General features: G+C 50.1%; 1 protein-coding gene and 1 long non-coding RNA gene across 2 annotated transcripts in view; one reads left to right on the top strand and one right to left on the bottom strand.

Moving 5' to 3' along the window:
* Positions 1 to 124: 124 nt before the first annotated feature.
* Positions 125 to 4,014, top strand: LOC117067773. Its single transcript, XR_004430844.1, has 2 exons — positions 125 to 454; positions 2,033 to 4,014. It is a non-coding gene; the product is annotated as an uncharacterized LOC117067773 (long non-coding RNA).
* The window catches only part of FXR2 (FMR1 autosomal homolog 2), a 27,798-nt gene continuing 15,723 nt past the window's right edge, over positions 823 to 12,897 (bottom strand). The window contains exons 8-17 of the mRNA XM_033184720.1: positions 5,734 to 5,904; positions 4,274 to 4,352; positions 3,835 to 3,944; positions 3,515 to 3,601; positions 2,993 to 3,215; positions 2,575 to 2,772; positions 2,285 to 2,485; positions 2,095 to 2,190; positions 1,843 to 1,943; positions 823 to 1,518 (exon numbers count right to left, since the gene is read on the bottom strand). Of these exons, the coding sequence (XP_033040611.1) occupies positions 1,423 to 1,518; positions 1,843 to 1,943; positions 2,095 to 2,190; positions 2,285 to 2,485; positions 2,575 to 2,772; positions 2,993 to 3,215; positions 3,515 to 3,601; positions 3,835 to 3,944; positions 4,274 to 4,352; positions 5,734 to 5,904 (1,362 nt within the window). The 3' untranslated portion in view covers positions 823 to 1,422. The remainder of the gene's footprint in view (positions 1,519 to 1,842; positions 1,944 to 2,094; positions 2,191 to 2,284; positions 2,486 to 2,574; positions 2,773 to 2,992; positions 3,216 to 3,514; positions 3,602 to 3,834; positions 3,945 to 4,273; positions 4,353 to 5,733; positions 5,905 to 12,897) is intronic.

Below are 12,897 nucleotides of genomic sequence, written 5' to 3'. Positions count from 1 at the left end.
AGCTTGGGAGCATCCCGGACCACCAACCCAAACCCTTTCCTGGGGCCTGTTGCTCCTCAAATCCCAGACCTGCCCCTGGGGCAAGAAAGGCCAAGGAGAGAGATCATTTTTGTTTCCTGAGTCATTCCAGCAGGTGCTTGGGCCGTGATTCAACCCCTTTCCCAAGTGAGAAAACTTAAGCCCTCCCAACTCCAGTCCCTAAACCTAGATTTCTCGACTGCCATTGAATCATGACAAGTTTTATCTTCAGTCCTCCGAGTCATGAGGGGGGAGCCAGGAAACCTAGGACAACTCCCCAGAGTTGAGAGGTCTGTGATGTGCATGCCGGATGAAAAGCCTGGAGCCAGAAGGCAGAACACCACCAAGAAGGCCGGGCCCCAGGCTTCAGAGGCTGCCGTCAGGGAACCCTGCTCCTCACTCTGCCCAACGGCCCAGCCCAAGCCCCAGGCCTCAGGTAATCGGATTAAGCAGCCTGCCTTGGCTCTCAGCTTCTAGCAGGAACAGCTCCAGCTCTGGGCAGCCCTGCCTAGCCTGTGCCGTGACTCAGGGTATAGGAGTGGCCCAACTCCCTCCATCAGCAAACTTGGGGGAGGGGAGAAGCAACAAGGCACAAGCCCCCCTCCTCTGGACCAGGAGGGAGAACCCGGGCCTGGGGAGTTTAGGAATGTCAGGAATTCCCAGAAGTAAGACCATCTTTGGGACAAGAGACAATGAGAAGTCAGGTGTGGAGGAACAGAAAACAAGAGCCGGGGGTCAGGGCAGGTCAGTCCTAGAGAAACAAATGGACCAAACTGGGGACAAAGGTGGCACAGGAGCCAGAGAGCCATTTGGATTTTTTTATTCTCTTTTTAAATACTGTACAGTGAAAAATAAATACGCCTTCTCATCCACCAGACAAGGTTGGTCCCCTCCCCCGGGGGACCTTGTCACCCCCCTTCATACACACCCCTGGTTCTACTCCAAAACCTTCCCCGTGCCTCCCACCCACTTATCTCTTACTATCCCCGTCTTCCACAGTGATGAGGCCCCAGAAATGGGGGGTACAGGATGGGAGGAGGGATAGCAGGGGAGGCCCCCTGAACGGTCAAATCTGGGTGGGTCAAGGAGCACCCCCCACCAACAGGTGGAGAATGGGGGTGTTCAGAGAGAGATTGGGGCATTAGAGGATAAAGGCACATCCAGTCTGATGGGGAAGGAGAGAGGCTCCCCTTACCCTGGGGGTAGGGTGGACAAGAGGGAGGGGGTATGACCCTGTTACACACCCCTCCACTAGCTCCTGGAGGTTGGGGGGTACCCAAGCTGCTGTGCCACCCCCCTCCCCCCTAGATAAGAGCAGCTCCAGCGCAGGTCAGTTGGGCCTGTGAGGGCCATGGTGTTGGGCAGCAAGCGAGATGGAGAAGGGAGGGGTGCAGGCTGGAGGTTTTATGAAACCCCATTCACCATACTACCCAACTCCAAGGGGGCGGAGAGCTCCCCATTCTCCGAGGGGCCCTTAGGAAGCTTGCTGACAGAGTCACCCTGAGGGGAAAGTGGGAAAGAAAACAGACAAGCAAGAAGCGGTGAGTAGAAATTCAGGTGGGAGACATTCTACCATCCAAGCCTTCCTGGCATTTGGTGATGCAGAGGTTGGTTCCCTCATGATCCAGTCTCTCTTACTTGGGATCCACAAAATGTGAACCACACTTTCCTCTCTATCCTATTGAAAGTTTACACTAGTCTAAACTCCATCAGACACAGCTGCCTCTGCAATGCAGTAAGAGATTTCTTTGTGAAATGTGTTGTGCCCCTGCCCCAGAGTAACCACAAAAAAGGGATGGGGTAAATCACATCTTGCCTGCCTACCTTCTGTCCTGAAAGAGAGTCCTCTGAGGGTTTAGTGCGTTCCAGGGCTGGCCGCTGGCGGCTCTGAGACTCTGCTCGTGAGATATAGTCAGCCACAGTCACTGGGGAAGGCAAGAGATTAAGACTTTCAGATGGAATTCGGGTAGCCAGCCCAAGACACCCACTGAACTCGAACCCCTGATTTTCACAGGGTAGGAAGCATCCCATTCTCTCAGCTCTGAGGAAGGATTCTGGTGTCCAGAGTTGGCTGACCTGGCTGGCGGTCTCCACTGATAGAACCATCAGTCCGATTACCACGGTTACGGCGGCGGCGGCTGCGATTACGACGTTGAGGTCTTGATTCATCTTCTGTAGGGCAGGAAAAAGCCAGAGTCACACATCTAACCTCTCAGCCTCGATTCCTACCCATGTCTAACTTTCCAGACCCCAGGCACACCCTCACCCAGGCCATTCTCTGTCATGGTGGGCCCATCTGATTCCAGGCCTCCATCCATGACGGTCCTGTCTTCATCAGTGCGGCGGCGGCGGGAGCGACGGCGCCTGGCACTTGCTGGGGGGGGTTCCCCAGGTTCTGAATCAACTGGGGGCTCTGGTTCAGATGTGTCCAATAGGCTGTAGGGATTACTGTCTGGATCCTTCAGCACTGGTCAGAGGAAGAAGAGGAGAAGTTGGCATTCAGGTGCCCATCATCTTTTCTTTTGGCCCATATTCATGAACCCAGCTGTCTGGTACCTGAGCTAATAGATGACGAATTATATCTCGAAGTGGGCCGGGGGGCAGGTGGGGGTCCCCTACCCCGGCCCCCAATCGGCCGCCTCCGGCTTTCTTCCCCTCGGGTTGGGGGATCCCTGTCGCCAGGCCCAGCTCGGTTGGGTTCCTCTCTCTTCTCTGACTCAGTCTCTGAAGCTGTAGACACATCTGAGCTGGGGCCTGAAGAACACAGTGGGATTTATTCACGGCCATTCATCCTACCCCAGGATCCATCACATCCCCCAAACTGGAAGAATTCTCCCTCTCACTCACAAGTCCCCCAGCCAATCAATCACTTCTTCATCATCTCCATCCCAGATTTCCCCAAACTTCCATCCAGACCTCTGCCTCTACCCACAAGCCCTGCCACTCCTTGCCTCCTCTTCCCAAGCTGTCTCACCATAGGCAGGACCGCCTGTCCTCCGGCCACGGCCACGGCCCCCATAGCTGCCCCCATAGGTTCGAGTCGCATGGAGAGAGGAGGAGGAGCTCTCATCAGTGCTATATCCAGCCTTGTCGCTGCCACCGCTGCCCCGCCCACTCCCAGGAGGGCGAAAGCCCAGCCCAATCTGCCGAAGCTGCTCATCAATTTGCAACCTCTCCAAGCGAAGCTGCTCTACCTCCTGGTTGGGTAAAAGACGGAAGAAGAAGCGAAAGGAGAAATAAGATCAGTGCCTTTCTTCATGCTTCTCCACCCTGACTGTTCCTCTATATCTAATCTCTTAGGAATGCAAGGAGAAGGAAGACACTGGCTAAACAAGGAAAATTCTGGGACCCAACCCTATGGCCCCAAATTTCCACAAATGTTTTCTGTTCTACATGAAGAGACAAACAGAGCACCAAAATTCCTGAGCTGACCCCCACAGCAGTCTTAGTTCAAATCCTTTCCACACCCAGCTCTGTCCTCTCCCAGCCTGGGTACCTGCAGGTAGGAAAGGTGATACTCCAGCAAAGCCTGGGCATTGCTGATGTTCTCTCGGGTGCCAACAAAAATGAAGGGAACCATTCCCTGGAGAGCAGAGAGCAGAAATCATGGATCAGAAAGGAAAATGAAATGGAAGGATTAACCCCACCCAGTGTCCTAGGGGAACCTGCCCAGTGGGATCATTCTGGGCTCTAAATCTACTAGGGTTAAACAAGTTTCCGTACTCCACCCTCTCAAAGGACAATCCCAGCCCTCAGAGGACAATCCCATTTACTTCTGGAAACCAATCTCTATGCCCACTTGCCCCGTACCCATACCTCCTCCCTGGGGTTCTTCTTGTCATTATCCCCTTCCACTCGAACCCTCACCACACCAGATTTATCCACAATCTCCTGGATCACTTTCCCATTCTTCCCAATCACTTTGCCTGGAATAAGTAAAGGAGGAATTAAGCCTTTTTTTTTTTTAGGAAATAAGAATAAAGCTGATAAACCATCTTCCAGCCTCATTTTCTTTATATGGATTCCATTTACTTCATTCTCCTGCTTCTAGATTTCTGATGTGTTTTTACAGGACAAAATGTTACAATCCCTAGAAATTTATTCTTTCATTTTTATCACTCCCATTACAGACTGTTTCTCTGTCCTTGTGAAACTGAAAGTCCATAGGGAGGTGCCAATCCTGGATACAAGCTCAGAATCACTGTAGAGAATCTTGATTCTGATCTCTAACTGTATATACACGCCACCAACTCACCAACCAGGTTCCTGGGCACTTGCACTGAGTCCTCAGAAAACTCAAGGTAGCTTCGGGCCTGTCGGCAAGCCTCGGGAGTCTAAAGGAAGAACAGTGGGGAGTTGTTACTAAAACAGAAGACCAGCTGGGTGAGGTGGCTCATGCCTGTAATCCCAGCACTTTAGGAGGCTGAGGCAGGCGGATCACTTGAGGTCAGGAGTTCAAGACTAGCCTGGGCGATATGGTGAAACGCTCTCTCTACTAAAAATACAAAAAATCAGCCAAGCATGGTGGCTCATGTCTGTAATCCCAGCTACTCAGGAGGCTGAGGCAGAAGAATTTCTTGAACCCAGGAGGTGGACATTGCAATAAGCTGAGATTATGCCACTACACTCCAGCCCGGGCAACAGAGTGAGTTAGACTCCGTCTCATAAAAAAATAAATTAAACAAATAACTTTAAAAAAAAACAACAAAAAAAACAGAGGACTGGCCGGGCGCGGTGGCTCAAGCCTGTAATCCCAGCACTTTGGGAGGCCGAGACGGGTGGATCACGAGGTCAGGAGATCGAGACCATCCTGGCTAACACGGTGAAACCCCGTCTCTACTAAAAAATACAAAAAACTAGCCGGGCGACGTGGCGGCGCCTGTAGTCCCAGCTGCTCGGGAGGCTGAGGCAGGAGAATGGCGTGAACCCGGGAGGCGGAGCTTGCAGTGAGCTGAGATCCGGCCACTGCACTCCAGCCTGGGCGACAGAGCGAGACTCCGCCTCAAAAAAAAAACAAAAAAAAAAAAAAAAAAAAACAAAAAAAAAAAAAACAGAGGACCTTGGCCAGCCACAGTGGCTCACACCTGTAATTTCAACAGCTTGGGAGGCTAAGGGAGGACTCCTTGAGGCCAGGAGTTAATAACAGACAAGCCTGGGCGACAGAGATCTGGTCTATTTTTGTTATTTTTTGGTCTCACTCTATTGACTATGTTGCCCAGGTTGGTTCAGTGGCACCATCATGGTGTACTGCAGCCTCAACTTTCTAGGCTCAAGTGATCCTCCTGCCTCAGCCTCCCAAGTAGCCAAGTAGCTGGGGCCACAGATGCATGCCACCACACTCAGTTAACGTTTTTTGTTTTTTGGTTTTCTTCGGGGGTAAAGACAGGGTCTCTCTGTTGCCCAGGTTGGTCTCAAACTCCCAGGCTCAAGCAATCCTCCCCTCCATCTTCCCACTTCAGCCTCCCAAGTACCTGGGACTATAGGTACGCACCACCACTTTCAGCTGATTTTTAAATTTTTGTAGAGATTGGGTCTCACTATATTGCACAGGCTGGTCTCAAACTCCTAGGCTCAAGTGATCCTCCCACTTCAACCTCCCAAGGTGCTGAGATTACAAGTGTGAGCCACTGTGCCCAGCCTGAGGCTTATTTTCTACTTCGGCCTCTCTTCCCTCTATCCCCTAAGAGACCCAGAAGAAAGACATCCTTTGCTGACCTCCCCATAGATGCGGAAAGTGCAGGTCTCTTCACCCAACTCAATGGCAGTCACCCCAGGTACTTTTCGGGCCTGCTGGATGTTGGCACCGTGAGTCCCAATTGCCAGTCCCATCAGGTCCTCTCGCACTGTGAACTCCTCTTGGAAGGCTGCTGCCAACTGCTTGCTTGTCTGAAAGGAAAAGTCACTGTAGGAATCATAGTGGTAGAATCTCAGAACACAGTCCCAGGCACATGACCCTTAGCATAACTTAAATAAGGAAAACTATGTGATATTAATAGAAAGCTAGAACCACTCTGGAGTCCGCTGACCACCAGGACCTGTGTGGAAAGGTCAGGAACTTTTTGTTTTTCCTTTGAGATGGAGTTTCACTCTGTCGCCCAGGCTGGAGTGCAGTGGCGCGATCTTGGCTCACTGCAACCTCCGCCTCTCGAGTTCAAGTGATTCTCATGCCTCAGCCTCCTGAGTAGCTGCGACTACAGATGTCCACCACCACTCCTGGCTAATTTTTGTATTTTTAGTAGAGACAAGGTTTCACCATGTTCACTAGGCTGGTCTCATACTCCTGACCTCAGGTGATCCACCCGCCTCAGCCTCCCAAAGTGCTGGGATTACCGGCGTGAGCTACCATGCCTGGCCAAGGTTAAGAACTTTTAATTCCACCTCTACCTTCCAAATACCAATGGTTTATGGGGGAGGAAAGGTAAAGAGGGTAGAGTTTGGACTGAGACCCACCGAAGTTCTGGATTTGGCCCTAAGAGTATCTATCCCTAACTGTATCTATCTGTGTGATCTTAAAACACACGCTGCCTCTTGTGTCATCTGCTAAGTGATTACATCCAACTTATCTTATTCTCAAGACTAGCAAGAGGATTAGACAAGGCTGGTGTGAAAGTACTTCTCACAAGGTACATATAAGTGTAAGGAACTCTTACCTTAACCAAACGGATATCAACTCATCCCCACATAAAAGCCAACAACTTAAGTAAAAAGTGAGGGGTAGGCCGTGCACAGTGGCTCACGCCTATAATCTCAGCACTTCGGAAGGCTGAGGCGGGCAGATCACGAGGTCAGGAGATTGCATGGTGAAACCCCATCTCTATTAAAAATACAAAAATTAGCTGGGCGTGGTGGGGTGCGCCTATAATCCCAGCTACTTGGGAGGCTGGGGCAGGAGAATCGCTCGAATCAGGGAGTCAGAGGTTATAATGAGCCAAGATCATGCCACTGCACTCCAGCCTGGTGACAGAAAAAGACTCCGTCTCAAAAAAAAAAAAGTGAAGGAAAAACAGAAAACGTGCCTATAGAACACCAGGCTTTCGCTTCATTTCTCAATCAGTCCTTAGAGGAACCCCTGAGTTCAGGGGCAGGAAGACAGAAAGGTTTTAGAAGAGTAAATCCCATGTTGTAAGCACCAAATAGAAACAATATCTGAAAGGAGATATTCCTTGATTGCAATACACTACTTCCCACTTCCAAGTTGGATAGGGCTGAATTATAGCAAGGATTTACACCAGGCAAGAAGAGAAAGTTGGACAAAGAAACTAAGTTGAGTGTTCAAAATCACTACATTAGGAAGGGAGAGGAAGTGATCTACAATGGCTTATAAGAGTCTTCTAGATAAGCCTGCAGAACAGCTGGGTTTTCTTTTTTTTTTTTTCTTTTTATTTGGGGTCTGTCACCCAGGCTGGAGTGCAGTGGCGTGATCTCTGCTCGTTGCAACTTCTGCCTCCCTTTTTTTTGTTTTTTTTTAGTGGAGAAAGGGTTTCACCATGCTGGCCAAGCTGGTCTTGAACTCTGGACCTCGTGATCTGCCCACCTTGGCCTTCCAAAGTGCTGGGATTACAGGCCTGAGCCACCCCGCCCCGCCGCTTTCAGGTTTTTACAGAGGCTTCACTACTGGGCATGACTGATTAAATCACTGACCATCAGTGATTGCCTTAACCTTCAGCCCCTTTCCCCTCCCAGGAAGCTGGTGGGGGTGAGGCTGAACGTTCCAACCCTCTAATCATGAAGCCACCTAGAGGGGCTAGCCATGAATCAACTCATCAGCATACAAAACACACATCACTGGAGATTCCAAGGATTTTACAAGTGGAATGCCAGGAGCCTGGTCAGGAGACCAAATATGTATCTCTCAGTATCACAGAGCCTGTCAGTCCTGCTGGTTTTACTTGTAAAATGTATCCTACATGAAACTACTCTCTCTCTCTTCCTTTAGCACTCCAGTTCAAGTTTCTCACCTGGACTACTGTGCTCTGTTCCTCCTTCCGATCTTGATCCCCTTTCAATCTATCATTGAAATAAGAGTTTAAAACAAGGAACGTTTGGCCGAGCGCGGTGGCTCACGCCTGTAATCCTAGCACTTTGGGAGGCCAAGGCGGGTGGATCACGAAGTCAGGGAATCGAGACCATCCTGGCTAACATGGTGAAACCTCGTCTCTACCAAAAAAAAAAAAAATACAAAAAAATCAGCTGGGTGAGGTGGCCGGTGCCTGTAGTCCCAGCTTCTTGGGAGGCTGAGACAGGAGAATCAGTTGAACCCAGGAGGCGGAGCTTGCAGTGAGCCGAGATTGCACCACTGCACTCCAGCCTGGGCGACAGAGCAAGACTTCATCTCCAAAAAAAAAAAGACAGAAGGCACTGTTAACTCAATGGCTTCTCAGTATATGCACAATAAAATCCCCCTCAGCCTACCGTACATGTCTTACATGATCTACTTACTGTCTGACAAAATTTTGTATCAGTCTCCCTTTGCTCACTCTGCGCTAACTACACAGGTTGCAGTGAACTGAGATCGCACTACTGCACTCCTGCCTGGACAACAGCGAGACTCCATCTCAAAAAATTAAAAAATAGGCCGGGCGCGGTGGCTCAAGCCTGTAATCCTAGCACTTTGGGAGGCCGAGACGGGCGGATCACAAGGTCAGGAGATCGAGACCACCCTGGCTAATACGGTGAAACCCCGTCTCTACTAAAGAATACAAAAAACTAGCCGGGCAATGAGGTGGGCGCCTGTAGTCCCAGCTACTTGGGAGGCGGAGGCCGGAGAATGGCGTAAACCTGGGAGGCGGAGCTTGCAGTGAGCTGAGATGCGGCCACCGCACTCCAGCCTGGGCGGCAGAGCCAGACTCCATCTCAAAAAAAAAAAAAAATTAAATTAAAAAATAAAATAAAATAGGCCAGTGCGATGGCTCATGCCTATAATCCCAGCACTCTGGGAGGCCAAGGCAAGGGGATCCCTTGAGGCCAGGGGTTCATCACCAGCCTGGCCAACATGGTGAAACTCCGTCTCTACTAAAAATACTAAAATTAGGGTTGTGTATAGTGGCTTATGCCTGTAATCCCAATACTTTGGGAGGCCAAGGCAGGTGGATCACCTGTGGTCAGGAGTTCAAAACCAGCCTAGGCAACATGGTGAAACACCGTCTCTACTAAAAAAACAAAAATTAGCCAGATGTGGGGGCGCATGCCTGTTATCTGAGCTACTCAGGAGGCCGAGGCACAAGAATCGCTTGAACCTAGGAGGCAGAGGTTGCAGGGAGCAGAGATTGCACCATTGCACTCCAGCCTGGGTGAAAGAGGGAAACTCTGTCTCAGAAAAAAAAAAAAGAAAGAAAGAATTAGCCAAGTATGGTGGCGTGTACCTCTAATCCCACCCACCCAAAGGCTGACGTGAGAGGATCACTTGATCCTGGGGCGTAGAGACTGCAGTGAGTTGAGATCCTCCCACTACATACACTCCAGCCTGGACAACAGACTGAGATTCCATCTCAAAACAAAAAACAAAAACAAAAAATAAAGTTTGTATCATCTGAAGGTAATGGTGAATTTTTCCTGCCAGTGCCCTGAGCAGGATCCCTGAAGAAGTCAAAGATTATCATGACCCAGAAATTGCACAGCCACAGAAAAAAGCCTCCCAAAAAGATCAATTCACTTGATAAATGGAAATGGGTATTCAAACACACACACCCTACTCACTTAGAATGTTATACTATCAAGGAAAGGGAATCTGACAATTATAGGATGTCAGAATTCAAAAAGATCTCATAGAAATACTCTAGTCAGGCTAGGCGTGGTGGCTCACACCTGTAATCCCAACACTTTGGGAGGCTGAGGCGGGTGGATCACTTGAGGTCCATAGTTCGAGATCAGCCTGGCCAACATGGTGAAACCCTATCTCTACTAAAAAAGACAAAAATTAGCCAGGTGTGATGGCACACACCTGTAATCCCAGCTACTCAGGAGGATGAGGCAGGAGAATTGCTTCAATCTGGGAGTTGGAGGTTGCAGTAAGCCAAGATAGTGCCACTGCACTCCAGCCTGGGCGACAGAGACGCTATCTCAAAAAACAAACAAACAAACAAAAAAACAACAAAAAAAGAAATATCCTTTTTTTTTTTTTTTTGAGACGCAGTTTACTCTTGTTGCCCAGGCTGGAGTACAATGGTGTGATCTCGGCTCACTGCAACCTCTGCCTCCCAGGTTCAAGCGATTCTCCTGCCTCAGCCTCCCGAGTAGCTGGGACTACAGGCGCCTGCCACCACACCTGGCTAATTTTTGTATTTTTAGTAGAGATGGGGTTTCACCATGTTGGCCAGGCTGGTCTTGAACTCCCAACCTCAGGTGATCTGCCCTCCTCAGCCTCCCAAAGTGTCGAGATTACAGGTGTGGGCCACCGCGCCCAGCCATATCCTTTTTTTTTTTTTTTTTTTTTGAGACAGAGTTTTACTCGTCACCCAGGCTGGAGTGCAATGGCGCAATCTTGGCTCACTGCAACCTCTACTTCCCAGATTCAAGTGATTCTCCTGCCTCAGTCTCCCGAGTAGCTGAAATTACAGGCGTGTGCCACCACGCCCACCTGATTTTTGTCTTTTTAGTAAGGATGGGGTTTCACCATGTTGACCAGCCTGGTCTCGACTCCCAATCTCAGGTGATCCGCCTGCGTCAGCCCCCCAAAGTACTGAAGTGCTGGGATTACAGGCGTGAGCCACCGCGCCCACCCTTAAAAAGAAATATTCTAGTATAGGCTGGGTGTGGTGGCTCACACCTGTAATCCTAGCACTTTGGGAGATACAGGCAGGTGGATCTCTTGAGTCTAGAAGATCAAGACCAGGCCGGGCGCGGTGGCTCAAGCCTGTAATCCCAGCACTTTGGGAGGCCGAGACGGGTGGATCACGAGGTCAGGAGATCGAGACCATCCTGGCTAACACGGTGAAACCCCGTCTCTACTAAAAAAATACAAAAAAATTAGCCGGGCGAGATGGCGGGCGCCTGTAGTCCCAGCTACTCGGGAGGCTGAGGCAGGAGAATGGCATAAACCCGGGAGGCGGAGCTTGCAGTGAGCCGAGATCGCGCCACTGCACTCCAGCCTGGGTGACAGAGCGAGACTCCATCTCAAAAAAAAAAAAAAAAAGAAGATCAAGACCAGGGCCAGGCACAGTGGCTCATGTCTGTAATCCCAGCACTTTGGGAGGCCAAGGCAGGTGGATCATGAAGTCAGGAGTTTGAGACCAGCCTAGCCAACATAGTGAAACCCCATCACTACTAAAAATACAAAAATTAGCCAGGTGTGGTGGCACATACCTGTAGTCCCAGCTACTTGGGAGGCTGAGGCAGGAGAATTGCTTGAACCCGGAAGGCGGACGTTGCAGTGAGCTGAGACCAGGCCATTGTACTACAGCCTGGGTGATAAAGTGAGACTCTGTCTCAAAAAAAAAAAAAAAAAAAAGTTCAGCCCGGCATGGTGTCTCATGCCTGTAATCCCAGCACTTTGGGAGGCCAGGGCAGGTGGATCACGAAGTCAGGAGATCGAGACCATCCTGGCTAACACAGTGAAACCCCATCTCTACTAAAAAAAATACAAAAAAATTAGCCGGGCATGGTGGTGGGCGCCTATAGTCCCAGCTACTCGGGGAGCTGAGGCAGCAGAACGGCATGAACCCAGGAGGTGGAGCTTACAGTGAGCCGAGATCACACCACTGCACTCCAGCCTGGGCAACAGAGTGAGACCCTGTCTCAAAAAAAAAAAAACACAAAAATACGTTCAAGACCAGCCTGGGCAACATGGCAAAACCACATCTCTATTAAAAATACAAAAAATTGGCCAGGCACAGTGGCTCATGTAATCCCAGCACTTTGGGAGGTGGTAGATCACCTGAGGTCAGGAGTTCGAGCCTGGCCAACATAGTGAAACCCCAACTCTACTAAAAATACAAAAACTAGCTGGACATGGTGGTGGGCACCTATAATCCCAGCTACTCGGGCGACTGAGGAGGGAGAACTGCTTGAACCCAGGAGGCCGAGGTTGCAGTGAGCCAAGATCATGCCACTGTACTCCAGCCTGAGGGACACAGCAAGATTACATTTCAAAAAAAAAATTAGGCTAGGTACAGTGGCCCACGCCTGTAATCCCAGCACTCTGGGAGGCTGAGGCAGGTGGATCACCTGAGGTCAGGAGTTCAAGACCAGCCTGGCCAACATGGTGAAACCTCATCTCTACTAAAAATAAAAATATTAGCTGGGTGTGGTGGTAGGCGCCAGTAATCCCAGCTACTTGGGAGGCTGAGGCAGGAGAATTGCTAGAATCTGGGAGGTGGAGGTTGCAGTGAGCCAAGACTGCACCACTCCATTCCAGCCTGGGCAACAGAGCAAGTCTCCATCATCCAAAAAAAAAAAATTAGTTGAGCATGGTGGCACACGCAAGTAATTCCAGCTACTAAGGAGGGTGAGGTAGGAGAAACACCAGAACCTGGGGAGTCAAGGCTGCAGTGAGCCATGTTACTCCAACCTGGGCAATGGGAGTGAGACCCTGTCTCAAAAAAGAAAAGAAAAAGAAAAAGAAAAAACGAGGCTGGGCACAGTGGCTCACGCCTGCAATGCCAGCACTTTGGGAGACCGAGTTAGGCAGATCATCTGAGGTCAGGAGTTCGAGACCAGCCTGGTCAACATGGTGAAACCCTGTCTCCCCTAAAAAACACAAAAATTAGCCAGGCACAGTGGTACATGCCTGTAACCTCAGCTACTCAGGAGGCTGAGGCAGCAAAATGGCTTGAACCAAGGAGGTGGAGGCTGCAGTGAGCCGAACTCATGCCATTGCACTCCAGCCTGGGCAACAAGACAGAAACTCCCTCTTGAAAAAAAAACAAAAAAGAATAAAAGAAA

This window comes from Trachypithecus francoisi, unplaced genomic scaffold, assembly GCF_009764315.1.
Source record: "Trachypithecus francoisi isolate TF-2019V2 unplaced genomic scaffold, Tfra_2.0 Lachesis_group20, whole genome shotgun sequence".
NCBI lineage: Eukaryota > Metazoa > Chordata > Mammalia > Primates > Cercopithecidae > Trachypithecus > Trachypithecus francoisi.
This window is presented reverse-complemented; position numbering and strand designations above follow the sequence as displayed.